The sequence below is a fragment of the Curcuma longa genome, chromosome 21 (genome assembly GCF_044706935.1).
Source record: "Curcuma longa cultivar G26 ecotype Majalengka, Jawa Barat chromosome 21, ITB_CL_G26_1.1, whole genome shotgun sequence".
Classification (NCBI taxonomy): Eukaryota; Viridiplantae; Streptophyta; class Magnoliopsida; order Zingiberales; family Zingiberaceae; genus Curcuma; species Curcuma longa.
Window position 1 is genome coordinate 7,697,047 of NC_133881.1, and position 17,149 is coordinate 7,714,195.

At 33.4% G+C, this 17,149-nt stretch overlaps 1 protein-coding gene across 1 annotated transcript in view; it reads left to right on the forward strand.

The window, feature by feature from the left end:
- Window positions 1–14,834, forward strand: part of LOC141815366 (ATP-dependent zinc metalloprotease FTSH 9, chloroplastic/mitochondrial-like) — a 32,770-nt gene extending 17,936 nt beyond the window's left edge. Inside the window, 12 exon segments of the mRNA XM_074703318.1 lie at window positions 1,185–1,304; window positions 3,670–3,720; window positions 4,305–4,366; window positions 6,497–6,554; window positions 10,994–11,119; window positions 11,191–11,271; window positions 12,915–13,044; window positions 13,235–13,383; window positions 13,499–13,780; window positions 13,855–13,944; window positions 14,066–14,119; window positions 14,370–14,834. Of these exon segments, the coding sequence (XP_074559419.1) occupies window positions 1,185–1,304; window positions 3,670–3,720; window positions 4,305–4,366; window positions 6,497–6,554; window positions 10,994–11,119; window positions 11,191–11,271; window positions 12,915–13,044; window positions 13,235–13,383; window positions 13,499–13,780; window positions 13,855–13,944; window positions 14,066–14,119; window positions 14,370–14,507 (1,341 nt within the window). The 3' untranslated portion in view covers window positions 14,508–14,834.
- The last annotated feature ends 2,315 nt before the right edge of the window (window positions 14,835–17,149 follow it).

Consider the following 17,149-nt stretch of genomic DNA (forward strand, 5'->3'; position numbering starts at 1 on the left):
AATGATCTTAGAGACCTTCAAAAGAAGCGGCCACGTAGAGGCAGCAAGATGTGTTCTTCAAGGACCCTACTGCTATTCTACATACATCGAATGTGGGCTCTTGAGCGTAGGCGATTCCAGATGAGATACTGTGGGTGGTGTGACTGAATCGCACTTGCAGATGAAGGCAAATGAATACTAAGGTGCTGCGACGGGATGACACTCATTGGCAAGGACACAACATGGAAAATATCATTATTGCTTAGGGAAGTAAGAGTGAAGAACATGTGGATGAAAGGGGAGGCCACCCACCTCCCCTTAGGGATAAATTCTTTTTTGGAAAATCCTAACCATAAAAGAGTGGCTCTAATACTATATAGAATTTGGAGAAAGATAGCATATTGTTTTTTAATGAGATAACCATTACATAGATATATATATAGACTCATGATAACACTCTAACTCTATATTGTACTAATTTTTACTAAACCTGCTACACATGATACCAAAATGAACCCACAACCTTTAACACACTATTCTCTCTAAGCTCATTTTAGTCCAATTTCACTTTCTCCACCTTGTCTTAATCAACCTGATCCTCTGCAGCTCCGATTTAGCCCAAACCTAACCACTCAAATATCTCAATTAGGCAGAACTTAGGGTGGTTTCTGGACCAAGTGATCAGCATCCCTTATTTTGATCCCATTCACCTCACCTGTGCTCGGTGCACTTTGGCAGACTTAACCAACCAACCAACTTCTATGTGACCGAACTCAACCCACTTAGGTTCTGCTTCAGGTAACTTCTCTAATTGATATCGGGCAATACCAGGATAGTGACTAGACTTATTTGTTTGTTGTAATCTAACCATCAAAGGTTGATTGGTCTTTAACTCGGATGCATTTCGTATCAGAATAACTGTCTTGTGATTGAAGACAGTAAGATTTGGGAATTCTATCTATGCAAGTTGTGATTCTGATTATGTCTAAAACTTTATCCTTTGGTCAATTAATTTTGTGGTAGTTTAAACCAGTTCTTTGACACATTCCTTTTTAGTTTGTTACTTACGAATTTTAGTATTTAAATCTTGTTTACGCTAATTGACATATGATCAACTCTATTATCCTTCCTTGCATCTCCAGCTTAGTTCGTAGTGTAAGTAGGTAATGAACAAATGGTTACATATTCCTGTTATTCTTGTGCAGAATGTGAAAACCTTTAAGGATGTTAAAGGTTGTGATGATGCCAAGCAAGAGCTCGAGGAAGTAGTTGAGTATCTTAAGAACCCAGCAAAATTCACTCGTCTTGGGGGGAAATTACCGAAGGTAGGTGCAAAATCTATTTTTTTGGTACTTGTACATATCTTGTTCATCTGTTCTTTCAATATATGTTTTTAAACACAATATTGCAACAACTTCATTCCGTAGTTCATCTGTATCTTAAAAATTTGTTTTTAAACATATCTAGGTTTTAGGTAGGATGCTATCTTAATTCTTCTCGTCTCTTCTGCAACTTTTTTTTTGTATAATTATAAATACCATTGCATTTACAAAACCTAAATGCTATGCTTTAGAGAATGCACAGGAATCACATTTTAAAAGGCTTGTTTTAGTATTTGGTTGCTCACAGAAGATCTAATGGTTTATGTTCCTGACATGAAGACCTTCAGCATTTGTGTAATTCGAAGTCCTGAATAATCCCATCCAAGGTTTTAAATCTCAATTAGGTACTAGTTTTGGTTCTAGCCTGCTTATAAGGCACACGACATGGGTCAACACATACTGACGATGCTGACTTAATTTTTTTGTGTGAATTTATAGTTTATGTATTCTTATCAACATAATATGGTTACTCTAATCAATCACTCTATCAACCCCCTTAAAAATTTAATTCTATAATTTGTTTAAATAAGGTTAGCCAAACGAGGAAGACCAAAAAAGACTTGGTTAGTAACAATAAAACAAGATAAAATTTATTTAAGTATAGATGATGATATAGTAGGGGATAGAGCTCAATGGCGTAAAAGGATCCATATAGCCGATCCCACCTAGTGGGATAAGGCTTGGTTGTTGTAAGGTTAGCATATTGGACTCTATAGTTTCCTATTCTTAGTTATCCTATCAAATTGCTACAATCTTCTAGCAACATCATTCAATGACAACTTATGCCTATCAACTTCACTTGACTTGAGAAATTGCATATCTTGGCATTCAAATTAATCTTACCTTCTATAATTACAAATATAAGGAAATGCTATAACTTATTTTTTATTAGTTGTTGCAACGATTAGAAGGTAAGTATCGGACTGCATTAGAAAGATTGGTGAAATTAAAATTGTTGAGAAAAATCACAAAAATAAAAAATTTAAATATTTAATATAAAAGATGATCTAAATGATGTTCAATCATAATAAGGATTTATATTATGCCTCATGAAATAGAATAATCACAAAATATAAATAATAAATGGTAGATTTAATTAATTCAATTAGTCATATTATCATATATTTCATAATATTACTATTATTAGGTTAACATTATTTGTTATTCTTACTATTGAATAAAATATTATTCTGAAATATAAAATACTATTATATTATCAAACTAAATGGCTATCTATTAGATTATCGTTTTATAATAAATTATGCTTTAATATAAAATCAATAATTAAATTTAATTTTGATAAATATATTACATTTCTTAAGATAAAGAAGTTAAATAAAATTATATATTAATATTATCTACTAAAATAAATTATTGTTTAATATTCATATTAGTATAATTGAGAAAATTTTTTTAGGTAGTATTGTTTGGAAAATGTATTTTACCTCTTGGTCAACACCTTTTGATACTTGGATGGGTTATTTACCCCTTCGTACCCATGTTGGATATAGACATTCAGACACCAACACTTACTGAATGCTCGATTTTCTATTGATTACTCATAAAACATTTTAGAAAACACTGAATAAAGAATAGATGGATGGGGTTCTTCTTGGTCTAGTGGTAGCTCACATGCAACAACAAGATTATTCTGTTGATCTCATAACAAGTCTTAGGCAGTGAGGAGGTGAATGATTAAGCTAGAATTCGTAAGAGCAACAAGGATTGTTTGCCTTTCCCTCTGTGGATTTACTAGTATTTGTTAAAACTAACTTAATCACAAAAGAAAACATGTACAGGGTTTATATAGCCAACATAACCCTAAGATCATAAGAGAAAAAGACATATCTACCCCTGCTTCTCACAACACTCCCCTTCAAGTTGAACATATATATCAAACATGTTCAACTTGCTAAGAACAGAATTAAACATAACTTGGGGTATAACCTTCGTAAACATATCAACAAGTTGGTCCTCAGATTTGACATGCAAACACAAACATAGCTCTCCGAATATTATATTTTACTTTTCTCTATCTAGCCACTTGCACTAAGCTTAATATCAAGTTCAATATTGCTTGTATCTTTCTGTGCTGGGTGGCACAAACAGAATGTTAGTATTGCCCATTCCACCATGTACTGGTCTAGAGTTATGTTTTTTTGGAGCAACGCATGTCACTCATATTGCCAAATAAGGCATGAGCTTTAAATCTACGATACCATATATTCCCTTTGAATTTAGAATATTTTGAAGGTTTCATTTATTTGTATTTTACAATATTATAAACTTGTAACATGTTCTTTTGTAGGGAATTCTCTTGACTGGTGCTCCTGGCACTGGAAAGACTCTGCTTGCAAAGGTGAGAATACATATCTTGTTATTAGATTAGTTCATGTGCATCTTTAGACTTTAGCTGACTAATTATATAAATATATATAGTATTTTGTTGCTCAAAGGGGATGAAATATGAAATTCTAATAGGAAGAGTTAAGTGGCTGATTTTTAGTGCATAGTTATATAGTTTTTTTTAGCATTAACATTATAGATTAACTTTGGTGTATAACATCTATTGCCAATCTCTTCATTTATACTCATTATAGGTAACAATTTCATTAATGTAATGGATCAAATCCTGTTATTGAATGGGCATACTCAATCTTGTTTTGTGGATGAAAGAAGCTTATGCAGTATATGTTGGCTGAAAAGTATTTAATGCCAAGAGTTGCGAAAATGCTCTGACAACATTATCTTGAATAGGCCTGTTCAACTTGATATGGGTTTATATTTCAAATTAGTATGAAATATGCACCATTTATTGACATTCCAGTTGGTTTTTTAATGTGTGCATATGTTGATATTTTATAAACTCCTATAAGTTTAAATTAACTTTCTGAACTAAAGCTTACAGATGTGCATTCTATTCACTAAATCTAGTTTCTGCAGGCTATTGCTGGAGAAGCTGATGTGCCATTCTTCTATAAAGCAGGTTCCGAGTTTGAGGAAATGTAAGAGAAACTACATACATAATATTTTCCAATCAAAGGAATAATTTTGATTTATTCGAAATTTAGTAGCATTAGAGTATGCAGATTTACAAATGTCCAGAGCCGACTGGATTAAAGTTCAATTAATAATTTGAAATCTGGCATGATGTCTTATTCTGGATTAATGTTCAGTTATGACTAGTATTTTTGACCAGTTTTTTTAGTATATTTCTTGAAATCCTAGCAGTTGTCACTAAAATTGTGAGCTTTTCACATTTTTCTTCTGCCTAGAGGTAGTGGTAGGTGAAGGACTTGGGGAATAATAGTGAGTCAATAAATTCCTTGTTAGTTGTATTTTACCCAGTTGAAGGTGTAAAATCTAGTTCATCTTCTGAGTTCCAATAGATGCTGGAACAATATCATTTTGGTGTTGATCGACACATTGTTTGGTATGAGATGGTGCAGGTTGGCATTTATTAGGAAGAGGGGGAGGAAGATGAAGAAGAATATGAAGAGAAAGAGGAGGAAGAAGAGACGAGACGAACAGAAGAGAGGGGACCCTCTTTTCCCTAAAGAACTCCGATTACCCTTGCTTTGCTGCAGTAGAATTTGCAGCCAAGCCTTCATGGACCCTCCTCCGTCTCTATCCCCATCTATGGTTGCACACTGATGAGCACTCAACCTTGTCTTGAGCTGGAGCATATTTTTTGATGCTACTATTTGGCATCATGTGACACGTGCATAGAACTGTCTCTTTTCTTGACTGAAACCTGAGATTCTAATATGCTTATGGTAAAAGGCTTCAATATAGGTAGTCTATGAACTAAACAATCTTGTTATTGAAGATAGTGGACAGCTATAACTTGATATTTCACCCAAGCTAGAAATATTGTGTTTCTCATTTAGCAAACAATTTTGGTATACTGATAGATGTGGAATTTATTTCGCTATTTCCTTCCTGTAATTTTTGCTTTGATCCAATAGCCATCTCTATTCCTATTCCATTCTTAGGCATCTTGATTGTCGTCAAGTTCTTCTTTAGAAACATGGATAAGATAGTATTCTATGCTGTGTAGTACACGTGACATAACTATTCCACCAAAGAACTGAGACGCAAGACACGAAACAATACTGATTGCCCTTCCTCTTGTGGTACTCCATCTCAGAAATCTTGGACAATTTTCCCACTTCTCTATTTCAAGCCACTTCATCTTGTGCTGCTTCTCTTGAGCGCATAGGTTTCCTCTTGCTTCTCTAGGTAAGTCTCCATTGCCTCCTCTATTACTTCATCTTTTTGATCCCTACCTATCCAGGGTCTTCTTCTTCTTGTTAATTTGTTCCTTCTACTCAGGGCTACCTATACTTGTCTTGGCATGGTGTTGAGATTATATCATTTCGGCTTGGGACCACTACCCTAAGTGAGAACGAATTTTAAACCTTGGTTTGTAATATTAGTATATGCCAATGTACATGATCAAAACAAAGTGCATGTGGATTGGCTAGCAACATGAGACCTCAGACAAATCTTCTTCCTTCACACAAAATGTCTTCTTCAATGTGCTAGCTTCGTTAAAATTTTGACTGAGGCAGAATAGCTCTTCTGACTCTAGCAGAAGAAGATTTCATCTCTAAGATATGTTTTGTTATCCCCCAGGTTCTAGGTAAGTTGTTGCTTTCTTTTTCTCTTCTGCTTGCTATCAACTCCACGTGCTATGTAGCAAGACACTGACACCATCTCGTTCTGATCGGGCACTTTAACCTTACTAACATACCAAGCTCTAATTGTTTTGTTAAGCTTTTTTTTTTTTAAAAAAAATTATTACACGTGTACACTCTAATCTTGTGCTTTGTGACAAGCAAAAAGACTTGTTCTGATTGATGTATTTTTTTAACCACAAGTATTTTGATTTTAATTTCTTGTAACTGCTTATTTTGGCTACTTTTAAATATATATTATTGGTATAACCTTTTTCTATTCTCGATAGTTTTTTGGTGCAATTACAAGGAAACATGCCATTGTTTTTATGTTGTCGACATTATCATGGATTTTTATTAACCCCACAAATTACCATATCTTAGTTTGGTTTACAAGAAGGCCATATTATGAGTTATCCAATTAAAAATTCTTTTGTGACTTGCTTTTCATACCAGGTTTGTTGGAGTTGGAGCACGTCGTGTCAGGTCATTATTTCAGGCAGCTAAGAAAAAGGTGCTATTTGATAATCTGCTATTTGTTTAATATTTGTACTTATTAGTTACCTATACTTAAACCTGCTGAATAAGTTATATTTTCTATGGTTTATGATTGTGATATTTAGATTGTTTCCATTTCTTTATTTATTTGTTTTTTAAAAAAGATAAAATAAAAATATATGTTAATATCCATATTTTAAAACTCCACATATTTCTTCTATTCAGGAACAATTAGGTGTACATATATTTCCCTGATAGATGACTGATATAAATTTAAATGGTATTCTATTGATCAATAGATCAATACACAGATTGATTCTATTAGACTTTGAAGCCTGGAGGCGCAAGGGGAGCATGAGAGGACAAAGAAAACTCTAATAAATGTAATTAAAAGTAATTTAGATTTGAACATACCATTAATTTATATGCATAGAATTCAATATGACAATACAATCTATATAAGATAATCGTAATAATTGGGATAATATGGATTAATGATTATGACTATCCTTTTATTATATAAATCCATCTTGAATTAATAAGTATATCCATAATGTTACAGGGTCACACAACCATATGCAGGAAGCTATACACACACACAACAATACAAAGAAATTCGTAAAATGACTTTCTTTTCCAAAATTGATTTTTTTTGCAAGGGGTCGTGTAAAATTAAACAAACAAATTAAACAAAATAGTAGATGTGTTGAAAAGAAAAAATAGGTAATCTATTCCCTTTTTTGAAAATAAGATTATTTTGGAGTTTGTGTAATGCTTAGTCTTAAACTCTTTGTTTACATAGTAGTGATATTCTTTGTTTCTCTCTTCATCTTCGGATTCTTATTTAATGATCCAGGACGTAATCCTGGACGTGAGGAATAAATTTTTTTTCTAAACTTTTCTTATTATTTTATTTATTCATAAATTTACCTATGATAAATTCAAGGAATTTCAATTCCTTTTGAAAGTTCGAAATCAAAAGTATCAAGCAGGTCGAGTAATCAAAGCGAGCAGAGAAAGAGGGATTTGAACCCTCGGTACGAATAATTCGTACAACGGATTAGCAATCCGACACTTTAGTCCACTCAGCCATCTCTGACTCCAAATTGGAATAAAATGATTTAATGATGATGATATACTTCTTTTATTATATAAAGCCATCTTAAATTAATAAGTATATTCATAAATAGAATAGGGCCACAGAAATATGCAGGAAAAACTATATACCACAAGACCTAGACTAGATGACATGCTTGACTTCATGGTAGGAGCTCAGTGATCCTCTAAGATTGACTCATGTAATGGGTCTCACCAAATTCTGGTAGGGTCTATGATGAATAGAAGAATTAAGACATAAGATGAGTTGTACAAATGGTTTGTCATGTCCATTGAACTTTTGTACGCCCTAAGTACATTCATGAGGGAGATGAATCAAGTCTTAGGAACCTTTATAGGAAAGTTCTTGGTAGTCCATTTCAATGACATCTTGATATATGGTACACCCACTTAGAACATATTCAATAGTTGATGAAATCTTTTTGAATTGAGAAGCTGTATGCTTATTTGAAAAAGTGCTAATTTTTAACCCCTTAAATTTTCTTCTTTGGGTTTATTGTTTCAACACAAGGCATCATAAATGAAAATGTTAGGGTAATTGATGATCGGCTAGAGCCCAATACCATCCTAAACTTTTATGATTTTTATTCATTCAAAACTTTAGTACCATTATGGCTTCCATCATAATTGTCTCAGGAAAGAGGAAAGGGGAGTTCCATTGGACTAAGTTTACCTCTATAACCTTTCAAGAAATTAAGGAAAATCATGTTCTCAAACATCTTGACTTTTCCAAACAGTTTCAGATAGCTTGTGATGGGTGCATCCTAGTGTTTTCAAATCAAGAATGGCATCCTATTCCTTTCATTTCTCTTCAACCCTACAATCAGTGGAACAAGTTGAGAAATTTAAGTTGTAGCATATGTCCTGCAGTAATTGGACTAAATGGATTAGCCTGACATGCACAATTTGAGGTTGTTAGAGTTCCCTTGAGTGAGTCTCTGGACTTCTTAAGAAATAGTTCTAAGTTTCCTCTGTAGTGTTTTAAACACAAATTGTGGAGATAACATTTCGCTAATTGATGAGTGCAATTAAATTAAACCCAAAGCTGAAATTGTGGAGAGAAAGTTCAGTGACCAAAGGTTTTACATTAAGCAGAACCAAATAGGATAGATAAAATCAAATTCACAAAACTAATAGAAGTTACAGAATTGTTAAGATGGATAGACATAGAATTGTTAGGGTGGTTAGATATAGAATTGTTGACTTGGATAGACATGACTCTATCCTGAAGGAGTTCTACAAAATGCATGATGGAAATAGAGAAAGGTTTTTAGAGTTTTGTGTGATCCTTTTATGCCCCTTATGGTAAAAGGAAAGTTTCATAAGATTATGGTATGACTCATTCTCTTTCATAATATTAGCTCTGTTATAACTTTGCGTTAATGGACACATAAGATTTGTGTAGCCATCCCCAAATATTTGGGACAAGAATGAGTTGATGATGAAATATTCAAACAACAGATAAATTCTATAGTTAGACGAGTTGATTGATTAGAGTTGAAGGCAGTAGACAGATCTCAAACATAACTCTGATAAGGTCAACAAACATGACTTTAAAAAATACTTATTATTGTTAAAATTGATTGGCTAACTTATCCAAAAAGCTTGAGTACAAAAGGGACCAATTTATATATTATATCCTTGTTACTTCCGTTCATGTGTGGTGGGTATACTTCACCTGATTGACCCACCTAAACCCAACACACGAATTGATAAGTTTTTAATTTTTAACATTTTAAATTTTTTAAGTTTAAAATTTTAATTTTATCTCTTTTACATAGGTAGGATTTAAACTTGGACAGTTGGTTCTCTTGCCTTGATACAACAAGCAAACAATAACCAAGCCTTATCCCACTAGGTGGGGTCGGCTAACCTCTTGCCTTGATATCATGTTAAAATTGATTGGATAACTGCTTATCCTGAAAGTTTGAGCTGTTAGAGAAAGGGATCAATTTATATATTTATATCTTTAGTAATTATTAATGTTAAATTTTGGATAGAGTTCAATGGAGAGGTAGAAGATCATGTATGGGCTTCATATAGTTGGGATTACCACAACTTAATGATGATGATGCGTAAACCATTGGACAAAATAGAAACATGGATCTTTTGAAGGTAAAAACTGTTTTCCAATAATTGTAGAAAGTTGGATCCCTACTTGTGGAAAACATAAACTATTTTGTTTCTTTTGGGTATATTATAAAACAATATTCTAATTTAAGCAACATTAAATATATAAGTTCTAGTTAATTGATTCAGTTCTAAATGAAATTTATCTATGCTAGAATTATGTAGACGACCAATTCTTATAACATAGTTTTGAATATTGATCAGATCATGGTTTAAAATTTCGTATCATGTAGGGCGGCACGGGCGGAATTTGTCCCTTCGTTCCGTCCGCTACTTGGCATTGATACCAACACTGACATCATAGGTCGCCGCGGGATTGCAACGACCTCCACGATCCCATGGGAACCTCCGCGGGGTTGCGGAGGCCTCGCGATCCCATGGCGACCTCCGCGGGCTCACGTGGGGGCGTCACATTTTTTTGGTATTTTAAATTATTTTAATATTTAAGTTGAAATTTTTATTTTTAAAAATATTTTTAATTAATATATTTTTTATTTAAAAAAAATATCAAAATCATATCGACATGATACGATATGGTACCGAAACTATATTGTTTCGATCATAAATCAAAACTCCGATACAACTCAAAACTTTAAATCATGGATCAGACTAGTGCATACAGGATGGTACAATAATCAGAATGTCACATGCATATCTGTCAAACAAAGGATTTGTTTGAGAGCAGTATCGGCTACTAGCCAGTATTAAAAGTGTTCTAATGTTTTTCTTGGTTATACTTGGCTACATGAATTGGTATGTAACCTGTTATATGCTAGTGTAGCAGTTAATGAGCTAACTGATACTGGGATCTGCACCAATTTAAAGTACTGGATAATGTTTCTACAACTTTTACATCTTCCAAGTTCTGAAATTTCTTAATATCAAGTTGTCTTCTAATACTATTTCATGGTTCATTTAAGTAACCTATAGTGTATCACTTCTTTTACTCGATCATTGGTTATTATGCTCTCATTGATTGTGTTTTTTCATGTGACTGAAACTAAAAACTTCAAGACCTATTTAAAATCTCCAAAATCACTTAATTCTTTAGGTGCTCATCTGTCATTCAGACAAAGAAAATAGTCTTTCTATCTTCTCAATATTTGATTGCAACTTCATACGTCTCATAATTTAGCTCCATTGATTTGTTCTATCACATGATTTGCTTTCCCTAAATGTCTCATATTTATCAATTTTCATCATCGATAGGCACCTTGCATCATTTTCATTGATGAAATAGATGCTGTCGGTTCCACTAGAAAGCAGTGGGAAGGACATACTAAAAAAACATTGCATCAGCTGCTTGTGGAAATGGATGGCTTTGAGCAGAATGAGGTAAATCAGATCAATGAAATTGCTGTTAAGTGATAACTATGCTTCTCAACCCTGAATATATTCCTTGTCAGGGAATAATACTGATGGCTGCTACAAATTTGCCAGATATACTTGACCCAGCATTGATTAGACCTGGTAGATTTGATAGGCATGTAAGTTCTCCCATCCCTTCTGCACGGTTCATCGATGTGGTGCTATAGTCCCATTACTTTTTTTTAAACTAAGAATCAATTAACAAATTCTAGTACTGGAATTTGGAAATGTGTTGCCCAATTCAAGTGATTCATTTTTATCTTGCTGATTATTTTTCTTATTGCCCACATGTTGTTAAGATTGGAAATTTGTAGGGGATATCCAAGAAAAGGTTTGCTTTACCTAATTTCTCAGGAAAGATTCATTTTTGTAAACTGGGAACATTATATCTCGGCATCAGCATACTGTGTACCTATAAATGTCTCCATTCTCTTTAACTTTAATGTTTGGTTCAGTCCAAGCATTCACCTATGTCAACACAAATTACCTAATGCCCATTGGAACAAGCTAAGGGGAAGTGTATTTGGGAATTGACTGGTTTATGATTGAATTCTGTAGTTGGAGTATATGGTGGAGTTTTGGTAGGTTTTTGTAATAACAGTTATCTTAAATGTGTAGAGACAGTTATTTTTTGTTTAAAACCCTACAAATGGTACTACCATTTTGTAAGATTTAACTATTGCAACCATGACTTGAAGGTTGTTAACATTGCAATCCAGAGGTTCCTGATAGCTTGTATAAATGCTCAAGGCCATCAACATGAGGTGCGAGTGCCTAATTTTCCTCACACAACATCTAATTACCTAATGCACATTGGAACAAGCTAAGGGGAAGTGTATTTGGGAATTGACTGGTTTATGATTGAATTCTGTAGTTGGAGTCTATGGTGGAGTTTGGTAGGTTTTTGTAATAACAGTTATCTTAAATGTGTAGAGACAGTTATTTTTTGTTTAAAACCTTACAAATGGTACTGCCATTTTGTAAGATTTAACTATTGCAACCATGACTTGAAGGTTGTAAACATTGCTATCCAGAGGTTCCTGATAGCTTGTATAAATGCCCAAGGCCATCAACACGAGGTGCGAGTGCCTAATTTTCCTCACACAACATCTTTGCCTGAAGCCACTTAGTTCTTCAATCACTCTAAGACATTGGGAGTAGTTACTTGCTTGACTTGATAGAAGCTACTGTGTTTAGTAGCTTAAGTCCACAGGCATGATGCAACTGTTATGCACCAAGTGCCCTTTCCCATGATTGGGATCCACCAGTTCTATGTCAGGACAATTCCATCGGCACGCCCCTCTGGTGCCAAGATGCAAGAGAACAAATTACACCTGTTTCATCATTCACAAGATATGGGCACATATACACACACACAGATAATTTATCATAAAGGAACTGGGAAACACTGTATGATCCAAGCAATTAGTCTTTTGAACAATAAGGTGAACTGCTACAATCATGAAAATAAGAAAATAATGTAAGAAAGGATAACATGAAACAATGTATCTGTAGTATCTATTAGTTTCTACGACACAAAATTTATCTACTGCTTTTGAGATGTAATGCTTGTAGTTCATATTACTTGTCGAGCAATTATGTGTTTCAATATCATGTGCTCAATCATCAAAGCAGAAAAGAAACTATTATCTCATGCACAAAGGTTAGGTATATATTTTTTCATACTTCATAATTCCTTCATGCCTCTAGTAGATTCATTTCTGGGTTTGATTCTTGACAATTGTTTAATGCCCTTTTTTAGATTGTTGTTCCAAGTCCTGATGTACGGGGTCGGCAGGAGATTCTGGAGCTTTATTTGCAGGATAAACCATTAGCTGATGATGTTAATGTCAATGCACTTGCACGTGGTACTCCTGGATTCAATGGTGCAGGTTTGTTCTTGTTAAGATTCTTACTGTGTGAAGTCTATTATCTACCTCAAGGAATCACCAAAAGCTTGAATTCACATATAGTTGAAATACAATCAGTTGAACAACAAAAAATATTTCTGTAAATGCTGTACTGATGCATCCATGTGAGACTTTTCTAAAAGAAATTATATGCTTCTTGAATAATTTGTAGATCTTGCGAACTTGGTAAATATTGCTGCTATTAAGGCTGCAGTAGAAGGTGCTGAAAAAATAAATGCAGCACAATTGGAATTTGCTAAGGACAGGATAATCATGGGTACAGAGAGGAAAACTATGTTTATATCTGAAGAATCAAAGAAGGTATTGACATTTTAGAGAAATATATCTTGTACTGGATATCTGACATTCTTGATAAATTCTTTTTTTTGCTGTGTATCTATACAATAGTGGTAACTGGGCTGGTATTCTCTTTCAGCTCACTGCTTACCATGAGAGTGGTCATGCAATTGTTGCACTTAATACTGGTGGCGCTCATCCCATACACAAAGCAACCATTATTCCCCGAGGTTCTGCACTTGGGATGGTGACTCAGCTCCCTTCTCAGGATGAAACATCCATTAGCAAGAAGCAACTATTAGCACGCCTTGACGTTTGCATGGGAGGGAGGGTAGCTGAAGAACTCATCTTTGGCGAAGAGAGTATTACAACTGGTGCTAGTAATGATCTGCACACAGCTACAGAACTTGCCCATTACATGGTACTGCATCATGATATTTCAACACGTATTAGTAATTATAAATACCATATATTTGACAATTAGCTGCTTAGCAGGTGTCAACCTGTGGAATGAGTGATGCAATTGGCCCAGTGCACGTTAAGGAACGGCCAGGTTCTGAGATGCAATCACGAATAGATGCAGAAGTATGTTTTTAGTATTTAAAAGTGTATTTTAGTTGTTGAATGCTTGAATTTTTCTCATGATACTTTGTTTATCTTGTTGAATACTTGAACCTTTGATGAATTTTTTTCTTCAAAAATTTAGGTTGTCAAACTCTTGCGAGAGGCTTATGAGCGTGTTAAACGGCTACTAAAAAAGGTATGTTGATCTATGGCTTGCTTTGAATCTATCATGATCAGTATTAATCTTCATGACAATGGCATGCAAATCCACATAGACGGTAGAATCCTACCTATGCTCAACTCCCCAAAGCAAGAAAGTAGTGTCTGAACTCAATTAACATTTTGATATATGAAAGCTTGGAAGTTCAAATCCATTGTATACTCGATATATTCTCTAGTCTTCATCAGGATTATGTTTCTCACTTGATTTTAACAATTGCTTGCAGCATGAAAATGCACTCCATGCACTAGCAAATGCGCTTCTCGAATATGAAACCCTAAGTGCAGACGAGATTAAACGAGTCCTCAATCCGTATCAGGAAGTTCAAATCTCTGAACAACCACAGGACTTTGCTTTGACTTGAAGGATATCAAGAGTATCTTAATTTTTTTTTCTTTTATCTTTGTCTTATTGTAGAGTAATGTACAGTAGTGCAAACCTAGGTCCATTCTTAGACGTGTCATCTACCGTATTTATAATCTGCCCACAGAATATCGCCCACCTGGTCCTGGTACATGACTCATTAAATGAGTAAATAGAGGAAAAGATGGCATCATTTTTTTAGGGATAGAATCTGCAGGAGTTGACATGTCTTTCGTTTTTGCGTTAGTATTTTTTTTTCCTTTATAAAAATCTGTATAAACCATGGGAACCTAAAGAAATAATAACTCGGGGCTCAATTTCTTATGCATTCTCTACCTGTTTAGACATTGGTCAGGGCACAGTTAAGACAAGTTTGTGCTACGTTTCCTTTCACTCTGAAATAGTGTGTTACTCGATTTAAATCATTTAGTTCGATTTGCCTTCACTGAGACGACTTAATAACATTTTGATTTAATTTTCATTTATTTTATTGCAAATTAATTTTTTATTACAAATAAGAATGTGCATTTATTATTACTAAAATAATATGTTTTAATTTAATAATTATATGAACAAAGTGATGTAATTGGTTTCGTTCAACTTCTTATAAGCGTCCATGTGATCAATTTTTTCCCAATATATCACTGTATAATAATTTTTTGATTCATTGGATAATATTAATTAGGGTTGTTTGTTACACGATGGTCTATAGAGAGCCTACCAACCCATAGAGATGCTGAACCAAAGTTATTGAAGTGGAAATCCTCCAAGTCCTAAACAAGATTAGTGAACATCTCTTTGTTTAGAATTCTATATATGAACGATCTCCTCTTTAAACCTAAAATATTGCGTTTGGTTTAGAGAATAGAGAAGGGAAAAATGATTATTCATAGGAGATATGCATTATTTTCGCTTGATTTACAAGAATGAAATTGAGGAGATATGTATTCTTATGCTTGGCTCATAGTAGGATTAGGGAAGCAATATATTTAAAAAGAATAAAGTACTCGTATAATTAAAATATTGCATACTCGCATATTTATTGAAATTTAATCCGAATTAAGTTAGTTAAACTATTTAAGATAGGGGTGTTAATTAGGGTGGGTTGGATCACATCAAAATAAAAATATTACAAAAAAAATCTCAATTTGAATTCTGATTGAACTTGATCTCAATTCAAAAATTTTAAACTCAAACATGAATCTGTATAACCTGACCAATCAGAATAACTCGAAAATAATTTATTTTTTATTATATTTTTTTGATAATTCTTCATTTTTATCTTAATACTTCATCATTGTTTATTAACATTCTACTAAAACATCTTAATTTTTAAAATAAAATTTGATTTAATCTTAAAAAATCTCTAAACTTTAAATTCAAGTCAACTTGAATCCGATCCGAACTCAATTCAATCCAAAATCTTCCAATTCAAATCTGACTTGAATCTGAAAACCTTCAACCTGAATTCGATAATTTTTGAGATCAACTCGAGTTGGATTGATGAATCGAGATTCATTTTTTGACATCCCAAGATCACCATGAGCATAAATCTAAATTACTAAGTCAATTGTTTTTTTAAAAAAAAACATTATACATATTAAAAAAAAGTATAATATAATATTTTCCTAATGGCATATAAATAAAATCAATATATGTGCAAACAAAAACCATGCTATTGAACTTATTTAACTACAAGTTTAAAGCTGAATTTTATACATTATATCTTGTTATATATAGGTCATTATTTTATCCTGTACTTTAGAATTAGTGGGAGATTTCTTCTTATGAATTCTTTGATTTAGAGAGAGTTTGAAAGTTGGAGACTTTAATTGAAACAAACTGGAAGCAGGAAATAGTGCATTCTTAACAAGCAATCCGCAAGGTTACAACTGTTTTTACATCAATTTGGCTGAGGAAAATTGTAAATCGATTTCATGGCATACAAGCACGAAGGTCGCAGATATGTTTGGCTGCTGAGCATCACAAAATGCTGCAATGGCTCTGATATGATGAACTCATCAACTTCACACCTGGGAACTGAATCCATAACACATTCAAAATGTCAAATTTGCTCCAAATGTTTTGTTATTATGCAATGCACAATCAACCTATCTTCATAGGACCTGCCATAAATAATTTTAACTAAGAGCAGCTCAGTGCACGAAGTTCTCACAAATATGAATTTTTGGAGAATGATCAGACCACATTGGATATATTTACGTAGTTTTATCCTGCATTGCAAGAGGTTATTTCCGCGACTTAAACTTGTGGCTAGAAGGTTACACAATAATAATTTTACCGTTGTTGCAAGACTCCCTTTCTCATAAATAATTATAACTAAGCATATACAAAATTAACATAATCCTAGCAAATATGAGAAATTGATTACCACCAAGCTCTACTAGACATTCAAGTTTCTAATAAAATGTAATCCAAAGCTCTTTTAGCTTCTACTGTGGCTCCCTTACTATATATATATATATTTGATATTATTTAGCATTCATCTATTGCATTACATGAACATATTTTGCAAAATCTCCACGCTTTTGTATTCTTTTTATTATTTTAGTTTGGATAACTACTCTTTGTGTGTTATGGACAAGACGAAAAGCCTATGGAGCACATGTTCTAGTATTGCCA